This window comes from Spermophilus citellus, assembly GCF_964194105.1.
Source record: "Spermophilus citellus genome assembly, chromosome: X".
NCBI classification, from domain to species: Eukaryota; Metazoa; Chordata; class Mammalia; order Rodentia; family Sciuridae; genus Spermophilus; species Spermophilus citellus.
In genome coordinates this window covers 106,249,428-106,270,334 of record NC_138190.1, presented here as the reverse complement: position 1 = coordinate 106,270,334, position 20,907 = coordinate 106,249,428, and the positions used below count along the sequence as shown (strand labels likewise).

Here is a 20,907-nt window from a genome sequence, read left to right as displayed (position 1 = left end):
CTGTTGGCTGGCACAATTCCCATTCCCTATTTATTCTCTTTTACCCAATCTCCTATCCTCCCTTGCTGCCAAAGGTGGCTAATGAGATGGAACTAAAGTCAGAGGGGTAGAAACTTCTGGGAAGTTTTCTATTTTCCTGATAGAAGAGATAGTCATCATGTGTACCAATGGTTTAATTCTGTCTTCCTATCTTTAAAAGAAATAAGATATCTGGAGTTTGCAGTAGTCATTTTGTGATCACATGGCAATAAGCCAATGCACAAAGGGAGAAGGTACCAGTGCCATTTATGATACTGCAGAGCTGCTGCTCCAGCCCTGAATTGCCTACCTTCAAACTTCTTTTTTGTTGTTGTTTTTATTTTTAGAAATACATGACAGTAGGGTGTATTTTGACATATTATGCACACATGGAGTGCAACCCATTACAATTTTGATAACATTCTTGTGGTTGTACATGATGAAGAGTTACACTCATTGTGCATTCAGAAGAAGAAAAAAAACTATTTGTTTCAGTTACTAACAAATACTATTGGTTAAGCTAAGTTAGTTGCATTTTCTATTATTTGTGGTCAAAAGCATTCCTAACAGATATGGCTTCTCTGCAGTAGAGGTTTGCTGCATAATCACAAATAATGGTCTTTCCCTCAATTTTCCACCAAGCATGGGGGCAGGAAAAAGCAGAGAAAAACGTTTCAGTTACATTCTCCCAAACAATCAGCTATTTTATGTATCTCTCTGTCCACAAATTTCCCATAGACACCAACAAACCTCTTGTTCAGAACACAAATTACAAGAGTAAAGCTCCTTTACACAGTGCCGCTGCTCTCACACACTATTGTGGGTGCCTGCTTGGGTTATCCTTCCTGGGGAGAAGAAAATGGATCTTTCCTTTTAGAATCACAACATACTGTTAGTTTTTAGTCGGGTAGGTTCACTGTTCCGGCTGCCTGCTTGGTTTATGGCTTTAACAATGAAGATGTAGCGTGTTCCACTCTGAAGTCCATGCACTGTGTAATGGTTCTGTTTAATGTTGGGAACAATCATCCAGCTATCCACTGAGTTATACAGGCCTGTAAAGTGAGAAAAGACAAGGACATCAATCAACAGGTTCTAAAGAGAGGATGAAAAGCACACTGAAAATTCAATCATAAGCCCCCCAAAGTGAATTCATTTTCTTTTGAGTCCTGGACAACAAAATGAAATGAACAAGAGCTTATGATTCCACTATTTTTTAGTCCCACAGAGCTAGGCTTATGCCACGTTCTTGACTTGTAACCACTAACAAAAGTTAGGTTATTTCTTTTTTTTTGCCAAATAACTCAGGAATGACCATTATGCCAAATACACAGAACCATCTTTCTTATGGAGTCACTGGATCTTTACCCCAAGTGCCCATTCCTCCACAGGCTGAATCTGGCCTTTCATGGGTGGAGCAGTCCTGTGCAGAGCACAGAAACATGAAAACTCAAAGCATAAGGGACACCTAGACATTGAATTTCCCTCATTTTACAATGGGAAACTAGAATGCAGAGAAGACATGCCTGAGGTCATAGATTTTTGATGAGAGTGCTAAGTAGAATCTTTTAATCCCAGTCTAGTAATCTCTCCACTACATCACATTTCATGGAGTTAAGGACAGTGTTTGTCTCTGTAAGCTTATGAGGCTTTCAGGGTTTATGATTCCTCTTTAGTACCCATCTTCACATGTACCAATCTTGCTGGGTTTCAAAGTGTCAGAGAAGTCAATGAGATGACATGATAATCAAAATAAGATATCATCTCAGTCTGACACTGTACATTTTTACCCCTTCCTGGCTGATTCTCATACTTCTCTGGGGTTGGATAGTCTAGGAACACATTATCATCTGGAACCTTTTCCCCTCCAAAGTATGGAAAGAAATCAGAGATCCAGACTTCTGATTTTGAAGGTCTTTTAGACTATAAACATTGACTTAAAAGGGGGAATATACATAATTAAAAATATATATTTGACTAGCTTTCAGTAAAAGAAGAACCTACATTCTAGTCTACGGGTTATCTAGATTTCCCTCTGCTGTTATCTCTTTTTTCAGTCAGCTTACCACTTTTTAACCACAGTTCTACCAGATGATGGAAAGGTCAAGGAAAATGAGTAATGGATTTGGTCACTTCTATGCAGCTCTAGTAAAGGATGTACTGAGGGTGGAAATTGGAAATAATAAGTCATGAGTGTTTTGCAAGAGATCTGATCAAAAGGGTTTTATAATTCATTTGGGGGAAGGTTGAAAAAGCCTAAATTAAAACTAGAAAAAGAAACATAATAGGAAGCAAACCTATGTTGTATAAAGAATAAGTACATGGAGGTACTGGTGATTCTTATGAAAAGACAATAAGGATAACAGCCAGGAATATTATTTGAGACCCTGCATATCTATGTACCAATACACATGTGAATCAAAAAGTGCACATAAAATTTTAACACAAAGAGGAAATTATATGATCTTCTAGATACACTTCCAAAAAATAAAAAAAAAACTTCAAAATGAAGTATTATACATCTGCAGAAAAAGAATATGTATGATCTCTATGAGTTAATATAGGGTGATTTCCAGGATATATGATGAATTGTAAAAAGTTAATTAAACAAAAGCATCTATAGTATGCCACACTTTTTGAGAGAAAAATTAAAGTGAGAACATAATAAAGTGTCTTGTATTTGCAAAACAACAATAATAGCAATAGGAAAGATAACCCCAAAAATAATGAAGTTAGTTATCCTGAAAGGATGAAGATGGAGGAAGAGGATTAAATGGACATGGGAGAATGGCCTGGAGTTGTAGCTCAGTGGTAAAGCACTTGTTTCTCATGTGTGAGGCACTTGGTTCTATCCTCATCACCCCATAAAAATAAATAATTAAAACAAGGTATTGTATCTATCTACAACTAAAAAAAAAGTCTTAAAAGGACATGGGAGGAAATGATACTTCTTTGAGTATATCTTTTTGAGTTAAATCAGCAAGGATGGGAAAAGACTGAAAACTAGACTGGAACTAATGACAACTGAATGTCCAATAAATAATAATCACACCACAGCAATGGGGATGGTAGAACTACAAGCAGACCCTTGAATTATTGTTATGTGGTTTCTGTTTGTAGTGATATGAGCAGAGCAACTCTGAAAGTATTTTAGATATGATATTGAGTAAATAAGTATATATATTGATGTTGTTGGGAGACAGGGTTCCCACTATGGAAGAAGGAACATATAAATATGGAATGAGGGAAGGTGAGAAAGAACTCATGGGGATGGATTGGAATTGACACTGATGTGGCTGAATGACTTCTAAAATATATAGATCAGCCCTCCTTATCTTCAAGTTCTCTGTCTAAAGAAACAACTGACTACATGTCCAAAATGTTTAAAAACTGCATCTGTACTCGACATGTACAGATTTTTTTCCTTGTCATTATTTCCAAAACAATACCATAACTATTTATATAGCATTTATACTTCTTTAGGTATTATAAGTAATCTAGGAATGATTCAGAGTATAACAAGAGGATGTGTGTAGGTTATATGCAAACATTATATGATTTTATATAAGGGACTTGAGCATATGCATAGTTCGGTATCCTTAGGAGATCATGGAACCAATTTTACCTGGATACCAAGGGATGATTACATATGTTTTTGTATGGGCACACAGAGTATATATGTATGTATATTATAGGTATATGCATATGCTTACATAGGTGTATACCTAATAACCAGGTATGCACACAGAGTATATATGTATGTATATTATAGGTATATGCATATGCTTACATAGGTGTGCACACAGAGTATATATGTATGTATATTATAGGTATATGCATATGCTTACATAGGTGTATACCTAATAACCAGATCTTGGTCTCTACTTCTCCCACTAAAAGAAACCAAGGCTGATTGAACAAAATGGCTGATTTCAAGGCTAGGACAGGATACGTTCAAAATTAGAACATTTTTGAAAAAAAATATTTTGTAGTTTTAAATGGACAGCATACCTTTATTTTATTTGTTTATTTTTATATGGTGCTAAGGATCAAACCCAGTGCCTCACACATGCGAGGCAAGTGCTCTGCCACTGAGTTACAGCCCCAGCCCCAAGCCTAGAACATTTTTTTAATGACAGAAAGTAAGGAAGTCCTCATGAAAATGATGGGAGAATGAATATAAGACCCAGAAGTCATCCTGAAAGATTACTACTGGCCAGAGTTGGACAAATTGAGCACCAAAATAAATAAGGGCAGTAAAGAATTATAAATCATTGATTATGGAGAATTCATGAGTCCATACTGGTAAGTAAATAAACAAATGAGGGGGTACAAGGGGTAGGGCTCTTGCTTACAATAGAAATATGAGTGCTAACTTGTAATTGTGGGAGGGAATACTCAGCTGGAGAATCATCATCTTGCTATCATCATAGTAAAGAATGAATAAGACAAAAATCAATTGATGCTAAAACAGGTGTGAGGTGAGATGGGTTTGATGATGTAGCAGAACATTTTAATGATCAACAGATTTAACAGATTGCTTATTAGTAGCAAAAGAAAAACATAAATGGCATGGTGAAGAAACCAGAAGATATCTTGACCAGGTGATCAAAAGCAGTATCAACAATAAAAGGCAAGTCAGCATCATGTGCCTCTAGATATGACACTCTGGGGACATAACATCCCTTATGTAGTATTCCAGCCATGAATGTGTGACCCAAAAATAATTGTGAGGAAACATTAAAATGAGGAACAGTATAATAAAGAAATTAAAAGGGGACTGAATTAGAACAAATTACATTCCATGCTTTTATAATTATGCCATAGTATATTCTATTGTCACATATAACTAAAAAGAACCAATAAAATATTTACAAAAAAAGTCAATATCATTAAAGACAAGGAAGGGCTGAGGAAATGTTCCAGACTAAAGGAAGCTAAAGAGAAATGATGAGGGCTGGGGTTGTTGGCTCAGTGGTAGAGCACTTGCCTAGCATGTGTGAGGCACTGGGTTTGATCCTCAGCACCGCATATAAAACAAAAGAAAGGTCCAACAACAACTAAAAAATACATATATTAAAAAAATAGAAATGATAATTAAATGCATTACCTGATCCTAGACTATAAAGGACAATATTGGGTTCTTTATAAGTTATAATGAACATTTTGGGGTTAATTGTCAAAATTGGAATATGAATGATGGTTTAAATAGAAGTGTTGCCTCAGTGTTAAATTTCTCAAAGTTGATAACTGTACTATGATTATGTAAGAGAATGTCCTTATTCTTAGGAAACACCCAATGAAGACTTTAGGGGTGAAAGACTATGATGCATGCAATTTACTCTCAAACAGTTCTGAAAAAAAAGAGAGAGAGAGAATTGTGTGCCTGTATGAACATGGCACAACAAACCCCATTAATATATGCAACTATAATGCACCAATAAAAATGCAGAGAAAAATAAATAAATCCAAAAATAGAATGTTTCAAATGACAAAGGAAATGGGGCAAAATATTAACAATAGGTTAGTGTGGGTGATGAGTACATGGGCATTTTTTTGTGCTAGTCTTGAACTGTTCTGTAATTTTGAAATTATTTCTAAATTTAATTGGATAAATATATGATCCTCTGACTATCACTGAGATGTGATGAGATGGGACTTATGACTGAACTATGGAAACAGAAGTTTATCTCTTGTTCAAAAGGGAAACACCACAATGTGGAAATCTATGGACCTTAGTGTAAATGAATAGTAGAGAGCATTTGCACGGGAAAGAAAAGGAGGGAAAATAAAAGTTATATCTTTGTGGTAGTATGTTATAGACTGCCTAGTCAGTCACAGGTTATGAACATTGCTTTTGTAATGCAAAATACAAAACTGAGATGAGGAAAGAAAAAAGAATAATTGGGAAGACTAACATCTGTTGGAATTCTCATCCAGCTAACACGATCATCTGAAACAGTATTGGTCATGATTGCAAATCTTACAAGAGGTGGAAAGATGGTTTAAAAGGAAGGAAGGAAGTTGAAAAACAGGGAGAACTACTTTTCTAGCCTTAATTTTAACCATCAAGAAAGAAACATGTGGATAAAGAAAACATGAAAAAACCTCAAGGGGAAGTAGCCCTCAGAACTGGAGTTCAGTCCACAGTGGCAGGCCCTACTACCCCTTGAATTTTCATCTTTAATTCTTATAAAATTGTTCCCCATTTCAATTAGAAATTTTGCTTCAGGGGTCTCTTCCTTTATTCCTGTGCTACTGCACTTTTCTTTCAATGATTAGCAGAAGAAATAAGAGTCAGGCTGGTAGGGAAAGCAAATGTATTGGAAAGTATTTGGATTCAAAAGGATCTTGGCATACTGAAATGAGGGTTCAGATCTAACCAGATTTTTTTTTCTTGTGGTGGTACTGGGAATTGAACCCAGGGGCACTGTACCACTGAGTCACATCCCCAGCTATTTTTTTTAAATTTGAGTCAAGGTCTCATTAAATTGCTGAGGATCTTGCAAAGTTGCTGAAGCTGGTCTCGAATTTGCAATCCTCCTGCCTCAAACTCCCAAGTCACTGGGATTATAGGTATGTGCCAATGAATGAGTTCCAGATAAAATATAATAGAGATAAATGTAAGGTGTTGAGTTTCAGATACTCAATTATAGAAATAGGATTTGGACTTCGTAGAGTTTTCAGTTGACTATATGCTCAGTGAAGTCAGTAGTCAATATGGCCACCAAAATACAAAAAGTAAGAGTACAGAGCAATAGGACAGTGACTCATATACAAGAGAAATAATCCAGCAATCTTTTGTGGTGACCACATTTGGATATGCTATTCACCCTTTTTACATCACACTTTGTAAACCACTTTAAAAAAACAGGAGAGTGTTAATAAAAAGGATATCAGGATGGGAAAGGGTCTGAAAACCATGCTGTATGAGGAGCAACTTAAATAACTAGCCAAGAAAAGATAAAATTTAGATGGAACATATACAAGTTACCTAAATTTATCTGATGAACTGGCATGTTAAAGATGGATCAGGTTTGTTAATAAGGCACAAAATACCAGACCTATTACTAACTGGTAGATATAGTTTAAGTCAAGGAGCATTAAGCTTGAACTCTGACAGGTTTGGTTTTCAATCCTGACTCCATAATTCTGTAGCTCTGTGACCTTGGGCAACTCACTTGAGTCTCAGTTTTTAAATGTATGAAATAAAATCAATATAATCTACTTCATATGGCTAAATAAGAAGTCATAAGGATCAAATGAAATAATATATGTAGGAGTATTTATAAATGACAATGATAATATGCATAGAAAATATTATTGTTGTTATTATTTATGAAGAGAAAAGAAGCACTGATAATTATTTATAGCTAAACAAAAATCAACTGGGCTATTTTGTTAGAAGTGAGCTCCCCATCACTGGCAATGTTCAAGCAGAGACAGGATGATAATTTACTGGATGTCTGGCAGAAGAGAAGATTAGAGTAGACTTCTAAGGTCCATTCCAATTCTAAGATGTCATAATTCTATCACTCTTAGGAATTATCCTTCAGATATTTCTTTACAAAGGAATATATAGCTTTGAAAACAAAAGGTGACAACCTTTAGATCTTTGTCAATTTTTAAATTTGCTCTCAACTCTCAGGGAATGACTATTCTCCCCGTATTAGGAAGTAGAAGCACAGATACTGGCTCTAAGACTTTCTAAGAACATGAAAGACAAGTACATAAAGGTATGTCACTGAAGAAACATCCAGGAACTCAGCTACATGAGCCAAGTGGCTTAGGCTGGAGCTGCACGAGGCAAGTGTTTTTTAGTGTTCGACTCCCAAATGTCCTCTTTTATCCCCTCCCCACTATTGTCACAAAACAGAATTCTGCCCCAGAATTGTCACAGAATAGGAAAAGGAAGTCCAAAATGAGGGGTCAGTTAGAAAAATTCCTCTCATGTTGGCCTGTAAAGTCAGACATAAATGAAAAACACAAAGTTAAAAAAAATACTGATTTGCAGCTATGGAGATGCAACCATAGGGTGGGGATCAGTCCCAGTCTTGAATCCAGCTTTAATATTGCTTTTATTTCTATCCTCCCATCAAGTGCATCGAGGGGAATTTTCAGTTCAATGCCTGTAAACTGGCAATAGATGAATCAAGTTCCTACTCTGCCAGAAGGTGAAACCATCATAACAGGTGAGCTAAACAACTGCTTTATAACATCTTTCATTTTGTGGTCCACTGACATGTTTTTATATTTACTGTAATTCTTCATGGAAAGGGAGAAGGAGTAAAGGGAAGAGTGACAGAGGCAGGAGGCTTGTCACCATGTTTACTAATACAAATCAGTACACCAAAGGAAGTAATAGTCTTTGAACAAAACATTTTATCATGATAATGAAGTGGAAGAAGAGTCAGGGAAAGAGATGTTCACACACATGGAATCAGTGATGATGGTAGCTTAACTGTCCAGGAACAAATGCTGAGCAGAGCTCTCCTTAGGAGAGTGGAGTGCCATGGATTAGTTGAGAAAAGGCTAGCGATTACATAAATGAATGTGAGTGCCCCCAGTGACTGCCCAGCAAGGAAATACACAACTTGCTTGTCCACCCATAAATAAAGTTTTTGCAATGCCCTGAGGAGCTTACACTGTCTATGAAAGACTATACTAAACAACCTAACATGTCTTACAAACACTTGCCTCGTGGCGCCCCGGCCAATCTTGAGCAGCTTACTGCTTCCTTACATTTCCTTATCTCTGGCCACAGGCCCCAACTACACCATGACTTACTGATGAAGTTAGCCTGGCCAGTGAATATGGTGTACTGAAGCTCATAGGAGCTGATGCTGAACTCATCATCCGAGATCCAATGGACTGTAATGGTGTCATGGGAGGCAGTACAGAGTTCTTCTCGGATGGATGGTGGGTTTGGGGCTGTAAGGAAAGGTAGACAAGACGGTAAGGAAAGCACATTCTCCTTTATCCAAGTTTATAATCCTTACGCTTTCTGCCTAACCCAACATCTTTTGGAGTAGTTTTCATTGTTTTGTTTTGCTTTGTGGTGCTGGGGATCCAACCCAGGGCCTTGGACATGCTAGGCAAACACTACCACGGAGCTGCACCCCATCCATGGAGATGTTTTCTTAGAAAAACTTAGGATTGCAAGAACCATGCAGCCTGAAGTACAGTGCTGAGACTTAAGCTCTCCCAAAGTACTTTTATTTCAATGATGAAATATTTTAGGCCAACATACAAGCTTAAATTATTATGATGATCACCCCAGCTGTCTAGTCTGCCTATAAACACATATGTAGGTATTAGAGCAAAGTAGCCACATGGTTTTCTTATTACATGGTTCTTAGCATATTTATTTATATTTCAGAATGAGTTTTATTATATATGTTTGACAGTATATTCAAATGCAAATCAGTATGAGTTCCCCCATCTGTAAATGGGGATGATAATTACCTTATAGATTTGTTGTGAGGATTAATTATATAAAATTAATATATAGTGTCTGTATAAAGTAGATGTTCAGTAAATGACAGCTATGTTAATATATTAACAAAACAGCTATAAATAAATGTTAGTGTGTGTATATTTTCTTAGGAAATAACCATTCAATAACCCTCAATATAAGCAGCATTTTTAACAGGCAGGCTATATCCCTTATTTTCTTTTTTGTAGACATTTATTACCCTCTATTTCAGACATTTTAACAGATGTCTGAAACATCTTTTGACAGATGTTTCTGATATGAAAAACATGTCTTGAAAACTAATACTGAGTCCTAATAGCTCTGAGACTGGATATAATGTTTTACAAAACATTTAAAAAATAAACATGGTAACTAAAACCGATGTTAGAGAGGATAAATTCTCAGTAAGGCTGAGATAGCTCATGCTTAAAGAAAAAAACAGATCAAGAGGGATCACATTTGTTTGGTATCCTGTATTTTCTAAAGTTGTCTGCAAGCCAGTTATTTCTTACAATTTTCTTCCTGATCTGTTGATTCCTAAGTTTCCTTAAAACCATTTGAGTAGGACCTAACAATGTGGGACATTCTATAATATTCCCTAATTCTTACCTATGTTTTACCCTTATAACAGTTAAAAATATATAACTGATAGACTCAGGAATTTCTTGTGTTTTACCTTTAAGTATGGATGGTATACCCTTTCTGACTCCAGAAATATTTGACAAATCATTTTTCATTCCAATTATATAAACTAAGATACATTCTAATATTTTACAATCATTTTAAAGATTGCAAAATCATTTACTTGTAAATATTGTCCTTTTCAGATTATTTTAAACTAAAAGCTCATTAAAAAATTAAAATGGGAAGGAAAGCACAGTAATTTCACACCTGTTAAATAGTCTAGCCCCTCCAACAATTTCTTTTCTCTAGAAAAATCTAAAGCAAAGTTTTCAAAGGCATCATTAAAATTGATGTCTGGAATCAGAACTTGAGAAGATGCAGTTGCCATAGCGACCCTGGAAAAAAAAAGAAGAAAAGTTCATCAATATACATCAACATAGGTTTGCAACCTTCATCCAGTGTTTGATTTCTGGTTTAACGAGGTGAAAATCAATGACTTGTAAGGCTTGATTTGTTAACTGAAAATATCATAGCTGTGCTTTTCCAACAGAAACCATTTCAATTTTAATCGTCAGGAACCAATTAAGAGTTATACCATATTTATTCACATATGTTCACCCCTCAAACATACTCCCCCATCCTGTCTTAATTTTGAGAAGTAAATACAGGATTTTTTCCCCTCTGCATCATTTTCCATCTGGCAGGCAGCATCAGAACTAGACCTCTGAAGGCTTGGTAAGAGCAGTTTGAGAAATTGTTTCCTCCCTCTCTATTTTGTTCATGCTAATCAACAAAATGACATGCTAGGTTAATACCTTACTGTAAATCCTGTCCTTTATTTGATCTTTTATATTATTTATGATTCATTTTATTGTTCTATATTGCATATGCTACAATAATTTTATTTTTCCAACTAATTCTAAGAGACTCAAGAACGAGGTTCATATTTTGTACTTCTTAATTTTCCATGGTACCTAAAACAGTGTTGGAAATATGGTGAATAAATAATTGTTGAATTAATAACTGAATTACTAGCAACAACAATACAATTACTAAGATTTATTGAGTGTTTAATACATATAGGACATTTTGTATATACTTTACATGCATTATATAATTTACTCCTTACCATAACCCTGTGTAGTAGATGCAATTTCTATTTTGCAAGTGAGAAAACTGACACAATGAAAAAACAAAGTAACTTGCCCCAAATCACACAACCAATAAAGATCAAAATATAATTGAACCTTTGTCCACCTGACTTTAACCTCTGTACCCATAACCATTTCTACTATTCCTTTTATTTAAAAAAATGGTGTATGTTTTACACACTTGAGCAAATCTTTTTTTGTTTGTTTTTTGTACCAGGGGTTGAACCCAGCAGTGCTTAACCACTGAGTAACATCCATAGCTCTATTTTATATTTCATTTAAGAGACAGGGTCTCACTGGTTGCTTAGGGCCTCACTAAATTGCTGAGGCTGGCTTTGAACTTGTAATCTTCCTGCCTCAGGCTCCCAAGCCACTGGGATTATAGGCATATGCCACCTCACCTGGCTACACTTGAGCAATTCTTAACCATGTTTCTGCATCAGAATTACCTGGGGGGCAAGGGCTTTTAACAAAATACATATATTTAAGTTCTATATCAGACCTTCTGAATCAAAGCCAATGAAGATCTTTGTGCATGTAAATGACAGGCTAGAAAGAAATATTAAATTGGCATAACAACATGCAGATTAGGGTGGAAGGAAGAAGCATCACATGTAGAAAGTTAAGAAAGGAAATTTTTATGGGGAACAAATTATAAGGGGATAGGGAGTTGAACAAATACATATCCTCATGTAGGCATGCCCTCATACACATCTACAAATATCTCTTGTATGTTTTTGAAAATAGAGATATTTTGGGAATAAAGTGCAGATCAATATAAACAAATCAAGGGGCTGGGATTGTGGTTCAGTGGTAGAGTGCTCGCCTAGCACATGTGAAGCCCTGGGTTCGATCCTCAGCACCACATAAAAATAAATAAATAAAACAAAGGTATTGTGTCCATGTACAACTAATGTGTATATATATATATATATACACACACACAAATCAAATACAATTTGGTAAAATTTTAGGTCTCACATTTAACAGCCAGTCTTCTAATTTGGTGAATAAGGAGATAACTCCTTAGGGTAAAATTTCAGCCAAAATAATGGTACATAAAATCTCTTCCTGGCCTCCCCAATCTTTCTTTCTTCTATCCATCCATCCATCCATCCATCAACCCACCTATTCAACAAATACTTAAGCAAAACTAATGTGCAAAGGGAGTCACCCTCAGGGACTTGGAGTCTAAGGGAAATCTCCCCAGAAGAAGTTAATTTTGACCAATCACCTACCTGATGAATAGGAGTTAGCTAAGCAACGGCAGTGTGGGTATGTGTGTTCTCTCTTGCCTGAAGACTGGAGAATGAGACAGTCATGCAGGGCCTTGTAGGACCTCATGTTACAAACTTTTGCCTTTATATTAAGAACAATGGACCACTGAAGCATTTTAAGAAGAGGAGTGATATGCTCATATTTATGTTTTGAGAAGAGTATTATGACTGCAGTGGATGGACTGGAAAGGGACAAAATTGGAAGCAATTGGACTGGATTTTAAGGTGCCAGAAATGAGTAGCAAGTAAAAAGTGGTAATGGGCATGTAGACAAATAAAACAGAAAGAGTTTATTCAAAAACTGTGAAAGGAAATGGAAAACAAATATATTAAAAATCCAAACTACATGAGAAATCAAAGAAATATAAATTGAAATGAGATAGCATGTAGGTTATAAATAATGATGATATAGGGGTACTTTTATTAGGACTGAAATTGATAGAATTTTTGAAGGTTCATTTAGCATTGAATATTAAAATACATTAAAGTGAAATATTCTTTGACATTGCAGTTCTACTTCATAAAAATTTTAACAAGGAAATAATTTAGATGTATGCAGTGACACAACTACATGGGCATTCAACACAGTGTATGTAACCTAATTGTCTAACAATGGAGAGTGAGTTAAACATTGTATTATACATCCAAAGATGAAATATCACTAGACCATTGGTTTTACACTGATAGGGAAAAACCTGTGATATGTTGTTTCAAATGTAGGATATAATGCAGTATATACAATATGACCATATGATACACACACACACACACACACACACATACAACCACTAGAATGCTAAATTCCCAAATGTTAATGGTGGCTGGAAGGTTAAGAATGAGTTAAAGTAATGCAGTGGGATGTGGGTGTGTATGTCTTTCTGTCTCTGCAAAACACAATATCCACATCTTGTTGCAGTCTCCCAAGGTATTGATCTCTATTAGGGATAATAAAACAATTGCTATTTGTAAGGGGAAAGAGACAGCTCTTTTATCTAAAATTTAATTTTGTCTGAAGTCATGGTGCCTTAAGACAATACAGGGAATAATGGTGGGGAAGAATTTCAGATTCTGGGAAAAACCAATGAGAAAGATTAAGTTGGATAATTGATTCTCAAGTCATACCACATAAACAGTCATTTATTCCACCTACACCACACACTACATTTGAGCCTATGAAAAAAGATTTACACAGAAAGTTGGGAATCATCAACATGGTAATTGATGGTAATTCAATGGTAATTGAAGCCCTACAAGCTAATAGGTTGGCAAAGAGGAGAATGTATAGGGAGAGAAGGGAATATCCTAAATCAGAATCAAGAAAAGCAATAGCATTAATGGAATAGATCAAGGGAGAATTGCTCACAAAGGCAAAACCGATCACATAGGTTAAAAAAAGGAAAAAAAAAGAAGAAAGAAAAGAAAGAAAAGAAAAGAAAAGAAAGAAAGAAAGAAAGAAAGAAAGAAAGAAAGAAAGAAAGAGAGAGAGAGAGAGAGAGAGAGAGAGAAACCAGGAACATTCATGGAAGATAAGGGAAGAGCAATTGCAAGGAAAAATATTAAGCATACAAAGTTCTCTTTCCTTGAGAAAAACTAAAGAACTAGAATGTTCGGAGTTCATAAAATAATCTTTAAACCATTTTAGGTTAAAAACAAATGAACTTGGGCTGGGGATGTGGCTCAAGCGGTAGCGCGCTCGCCTGGCATGCGTGCAGCCCGGGTTCGATCCTCAGCACCACATACAAACAGAGATGTTGTGTCCGCCGAAAACTAAAAAATAAATATTAAAAAATTCTCTCTCTCTCTCTCTCTCTCTCTCTCTCTCTCTCTCTCTCTCTTAAAAAAATGAACTTCTCATAAAAATTAGTTTAGTCAAGAGCTCAATTCCTTAGAAAGTCATTTAAACCTGAATACTGTTCTCTTCTTGCTTATTTCCCTTAATTAGCTGGAGTTAAACAATTTACAATTTGTACCTAAAGAATTCTGTTTAAGCTGGGCATGGCAGCGCAGGCCTAAAATCCCAGAGGCTTAGCAGGCTGAGGCAGGAGGAGTGTGAGTTCAAAGCCAGCCTCAGCAAAAGCAAGGCACTGGGCTGGGGCTGTAGCTCAGTGGCAGAGCGTTTGCCTGGCACATGTGAGACACCGGGTTCAATTCTCAGCACTGTGTACAAATAAATAAAATAAAGGTCCAGCAACAACTAAAATATATATTTTTTAAAAAGCAAGACACTAAGCAACTCAGTGAGACACTGTCTCTGAATAAAATACAAACAAAAATAGGGCTGCAGATAGCTCAGTGATCAAGTGCCCATAAATTCAATTCCTGGTACCAAAAATGGTTTGAACACAGTTGGTTATGGCAATTCTACTTACTTATTAACTTTTCAGTTCTTTTTGACTAGGATGGTTGTAAGCTATGGAAAATGTCTTTATGTTCTACATCCAATCTAAGAGGACTCTAATTACTTAAAATCATATAGGTCATAATTAAAATTATTTTCATTTTTCCATAAAATAAGCATTATTATTTCACACTCTTTCTATTGTCTGAATTTATATAACAGGTATATTTCTTAGAAAGATGGATGTTTGCAACCACTGCTTTTGAAAAGACTATTACTGTATATTCTCCATTGTACAATATATTTTCATGAAGACTGTTATACCAGTGGCTTTGATTATCAGTGATAACCAATTGTAACTGCCTATTTGTACTATGAATAAAATGGAGTTAGCAAACAAAAAATATGATCGGCAGAGAAAATGCTTCTTAGACAGAAAGTAAAATGAAAGACAAAGATGAAAAAAAAGGAGTGGCTACTATATTTAGCAACAAGATCTTTTTTTAGTGATCTTGAAGAAAAAGCACTATCGAAGATATGGAAGTGGAAATGAATTACAGTAGAGGGGGTAGAGAGAGAAGAGGGGAGGGGAGGGGAGGGGAGGGGGGATAGTAGAGGATAGGAAAGGCAGCAGAATACAACAGACATGAGTATGTCAATATGTAAATCAGTGGAAGTGTAACTGATGTGATTCTGCAATCTGTATACGGGGTAAAAATGGGAGTTCATAACCCACTTGAATCAAAGTGTGAAATATGATATATCAAGAACTATGTAATGTTTTGAACAACCAATAAAAAATATTTACATTTACTCATTTTAAAAAAAGATATGGAAGTGGGAGAAAACATTACACAGTTGAAGAGTAAGTGGTAACGATTAAATACACTGGTTTCAATACATATTTTAGCTTTGCTTTCATGAAATCCCACTGAAATGACAAAGAATAAAGCATCATAAATCCACAAAGACAAAGAGAATGGAAAAAAAGATGCCAGTAATTAAGAGATTGTCAACATATGTTTGGAAGCTAGAAAGGGATGGGTGTGTGGTAACCAACAACAGATCAGAAAAAGCTAGATCAGGAAGCCAACAACATCAAACTGATTTAGTGCCACAAATTTGAAAGTTTGCATGAAGAACAGCTAGATCCCAGATTCACTCAATCAGAGACTGCATTTCCCTCATCCTGGCAGGAGATGTGAGGTTTGCCTTCTGCAGAGCTTTGACATTATACTAAAAGCAGTCTTAAATCTCTCAGTTCTCTTTCCCCGGATGGCTCCCAGAATCCTGGCAGCCAGGCTTATAACCTCCACCCACCAAAGCAGGAGATTGGAGAATTTCTTCCGAGGGAAAATAACCCAAGAGAAAATGCCTATAGAATTGACACTTCAGGTCTCTCAATAAAAAACTGGCACTCTACCTTGTATTACTACAGCAAAGTTCACTAAGCAATGAATTGCCCCCATCCACTCTGAGCTTCCAGACATCTTATAGTGCTTAAATTAAAAAAGGCAGCCGAAAATTATTAGAAATTTAGAGAAGAACAGAAACCAAAACAAACTAATAGAGAAAAGAAACTTGGAAGATATCAAGACAATGTAGGATTTGAAAGGAAACTTTTTAAAATGAAAATATTCTCAGAAAGACAAATAGTTTGAATCCACAAAGCAATAATGCTAAAGAGAAACAAAAAGACAAGAATAATGCCAAAAAATATCTAGAAAGAACCCTTGTAAATAAAAATATGAATGTTGGAATTAAAATTTTAATAGAGGGCCAGGGTTATGGCTCAGTGGTAGTGCCTAGCATGCCTGAGACACAGGGTTCGATCCCAGGAACCATATAAAAATGAAAAAATAAAATAAAGGTATAAAAAGTATAAAAAAATTAAAGAAAGATGGGGGAGAGAAGTTAAGGAAATAAAAAAACTAAAACAAGAATAAACAGTCATGGAAAATAGGAAACATTTTTTTTAATTGGAGGAAAATCTAGGACGTCAATTGCATGATTAATTAGAGTCCCAGAAATAGAGAGAGGATAGAGGGGAGGAAGTTATTAGTGAATAATAAAATAAAATTTTTCAGAATCAAAGATCACTAGTGTTTAGACTGGAAAGACTCCCTAAGTATCCAGAAAAATGAATAGTCAAAGATGCATAATCAAAGCAAAACTTGGTAAGATTTTGGAAAAACTGGGTTAAAGAAATGACTTTCATATATTTTATTGGTATAAAGATAGGATTTTAAAACCTTCTAGATTTTAATGGTTATTATTAAGAAGGTGAAAGATAACAAATGCTGACATGAATGTACAGAAAGGAGAACCTTTTTACACTGTTAGCTAGAATGTAAGTTAATAGAGCCATTAAGGGAAACTGTATGAAGTGTCTCAAAAAATGATAAATAGAACTATTATACAATACAACCATCCTATTTCTCAATGTATATACAAAGGAATTGAAATCAACATGCCAAACTCCCCATGTTTATATGTATTCACAATAATTGATATATAGAGTCAACACAAGTTTCTGTCAATGGATGAATGAATAAAAAATATGACATATATATATATATACACACACACACACGCGCACACACACACACACACACACACACACTGGAATATTATTTAGCCTTAAAAGCTTTATCCATGACAGCATGGATAAAGCTAGAGGACCATATGCTAAGTAAAATAAGCCAGACAGAGAAAGAAAAATACCATATAATCTCACTTATATGTAAAATCTAAAAATGTCCAATTCATATATGTTGGGAATATAACAGTGTTTACCAGAGGCTGGTGGAGGGAGAGAATTGGAAGTTATTGCTCACAGGGTACAATATTTCACTTAGACAGGAGCAATCGTTTTTATTTTTATTGGTGCATTATAGTTATACATAATAGGGGAATTTATTATGTCATATTCATACATGCACATAACACAATTTGATCAATCTCATTCCCCAGTAATTTCCCTTCCCTTCCCTCCTCAGGAGAATAGTTTTTAAGATCTGTTGCATAGCAGAGTTACTGCAGTCTATAATCATATATTGTATATTTCAAAACAGCTAAGAGAGCAAATTTCAAATGTCTCACCACAAAAATATAAGTGAGGTGAAATATATATTAATCAGTTCAATTTAATATTCCATATCATGTACATATATCAACACATCATATTGTACACCACTAATGTATACAATCATAACTTGTCTAATAATGCTAATTTCAAAGAAACTTGTACATTTAAAAATATATCATATTCATAAGACCAGGAATCAGAATGACAGTGAACTTATCCACACAACACTGGAAGTCAGAACACAATGGAGTCATGCTTTCAGAATTATAAACAAAATTTATTTATAATCTGTGAAGTATGAAAATTAATTTAAAATATTTTTGAGACAAAGTTCTCAAAAATTTTGCTTCTTATGTGCTATTTCTTAAGAAACACTGAGAAATTTTGTTTCAAAAAATTAAGAATGTAAACTTGTAGAGGAAGAGAAAATCCAGGCACAGCCTGATTGACTTCCCATAATTAAGGAGACAGGGTGAAGAATGGAGAGAAAATAAGTTTGTAGAGTTCACAAGGCAGAAAACCAGAAAGTAAAGAGCTACAGTAAGAAAATTCTAGAGATCTTCAGAGGGTTTCCATCTAGTATTCAACAGAATACCGATCAACATATACATGGGAAGACATTACCAGTGCTGGGGAAAGAATCACTTAAAAAGATTAGGGAGAACAATCTCTGATGGTAATATAGGGCCAGAAATAGTGGCAATATTGTCTGCTCCCACAGTGGTTCCAGAAAATCATGGATTCATGAGACACTGTATAAAGCACTCATAAGTATTTCACCTCAGTAGTGAGGAAAAACTATTCTAGACTAGACACTTCTCTGCTCTCATCTAATCTTTGCAGTGCTGAGGATGGATCCCAGGGCCTTGCACAGGATAGGCAAGCATTCCACTGCTAAGTAAGTATACCACCAGCCCTTCTCCTAACAAACCTAAAAACAAGTCTGAAAAGGATCAAGCTATTTTTAAGTAATTTGACTGTGTCTCAGAACAAAGTTTACAAATCTTTATAATAAAAAAGCCAACAAGATAATATTCACAAAGTTTGGCATCTGATTAAAAAAAAACATCAAGATAAAATTCACAAAATTTGGCATCTGATAAAAAAATACCACATGCAAAGATTAAAAAAATACAACCCATCATGAAAACAAAATCAACCAATTGAAACTGACCCAGATCTGACACAGATGTTAGAATTAGCAATCAAAAACATTAAAATAGTTATTAAATTTTTATTCTGTATGTTCAGAAACTAGAGGAAAGGCTGAATATCCTAAGTAGATATTTTAGAAGATATTTTTAGAAAGACCCAAACTTCTAGAGATTAAAACTACAATATTTGAGATGAAAAATACACTGGAGGGGGTCAAGAGCAGATTAGTCATTATAAAAGAAAAAGTTAATGAACTTGAAAAAATATCAGTGAAACACCGAGGGAAAAAAATCCAAAAAACAAACAAACAAACAAAAAGAACATCATTAAACCATAGGACAACTTTAGGCACCCTAATACACAAGTAATTAGAATCCCTAAAATAGAAGAAGGAATTAGCCTAAAAATATTTGAAAAAATAATAGGAAAATGTTGCCAAATTTGCATGTCAATTGATATCTAAGATTAAAAAGAGAAAATAAAAGTAGCAATGTAAGAATGCTATTTATAAATGTAAAGTTCATGCCCATTGAAATATCTAATAGAGTTGAAATTGCTTGGCTTTGTTGAGAAAATGTAGATGATGATATTAGACTCCACAGATTTGAATCCAGCTTCTGCCCATCACTAGTTGGGTGATCTTAGGCAGGTTGCTTAACCTTTATGAACCTTGTTGTCTTATTTATAAAATGGTAGTAGTAGCAGAGTCTACCACATAAGGTTTTTATGAGGATTAAATGTGTTAGTCCTTATAAAGACTTAGCATAGTACCCAACATAAAGTAAGGTGCTGTTGCTATTATTATTATTATTATAGATCTGAAATTATAAATGAGAAGATTAATATTTCTTTCAATGTGATTTGCAGTAATATTTTACTTTCTAATCATGCACAAGGTATCACTTGACATAAATATATTTAAAATATTATGGTAAATTAAGGGTGAGGACCTGGAAAGTCTTAAAAGTAGTTTAATGTGAAGAAAAGGAGAGGGATATGGTGACAGCTAGAGAGGATATGAGGAAAGGAACGTTTCAGGGATTTTTGTTTTTGCTTTCAGGTAGGAAAGACGTTAGTGGTTTTGAATGTGGATGTGACGTCAACTAAAGAGTGGCAGAAATTGAAGCTATGGGAAAAAAGAGGGCATGTGGTCAAAGGACAAATGAAGGAACATCTCTTCATTGTACACAGAAAGAGGGTAGAAGTAATGGATGTAGATGTAGGTGTGTCCAGCACTTTGGTATGAGTAGATGAGGAATTTATCATTTCATACCCACCATTTTCAGTTTAAAAAGGATGGGCAGGCATTTCCTGAGCTTAAGCAGGAAGGAGGCTGGGTTGCAATTTTGAAGCTAGTACAAAAGATTTAAAATAGTCAGTGTGGAGATGACTTAAAAAGGAAGTGGACTAAAGCAACACAGCAAGATTTTAAGTCAGTACTTAAGGCTCAGGTCAGATGAGAAGCCACACATTTTTGGTAAAATAGTACCAACCTGTTTGGCTATGTGATTTTTCCAGCAAAGTTCTGCAACTCAAATACAGGCATGAAAATGTTAAGAATAGGTGGAGTGATTCGGGGTTAGGATTTTATCAGGTGGGTGTGATAAAAGGACAATGAGCAATGGAATTGGGCAGATTGAAAAGAATAGCTGAAGGAAGAAATCACAGATACAAAATAGGTTAAAGAAAGAAGTGAAGACATGAAGTAGCTGGTAGGGAGGAAAAAAGAATAGGAGTCCAGATTAGAAGTCCCAATGAAGTTCAAAAATAGAGATGCATTTGAA

The 20,907-nt window shown here is 35.1% G+C and overlaps 1 protein-coding gene across 6 annotated transcripts in view; it reads right to left on the bottom strand.

Moving 5' to 3' along the window:
- MID2 (midline 2) overlaps positions 1-20,907 on the bottom strand; it is a 92,570-nt gene that overhangs the window by 2,184 nt on the left and 69,479 nt on the right. For 5 of the 6 annotated variants that reach the window (XM_081278387.1, XM_081278384.1, XM_081278383.1 and 2 more), the window contains 3 exons: positions 10,382-10,509; positions 8,713-8,946; positions 909-1,070 (listed from right to left, as the gene is read on the bottom strand). In XM_081278387.1, coding sequence (XP_081134513.1) covers positions 909-1,070; positions 8,713-8,946; positions 10,382-10,509 — 524 coding nt within the window. The remainder of the gene's footprint in view (positions 1-908; positions 1,071-8,712; positions 8,947-10,381; positions 10,510-20,907) is intronic. The other variant, XM_081278385.1, reaches the window with a different exon arrangement.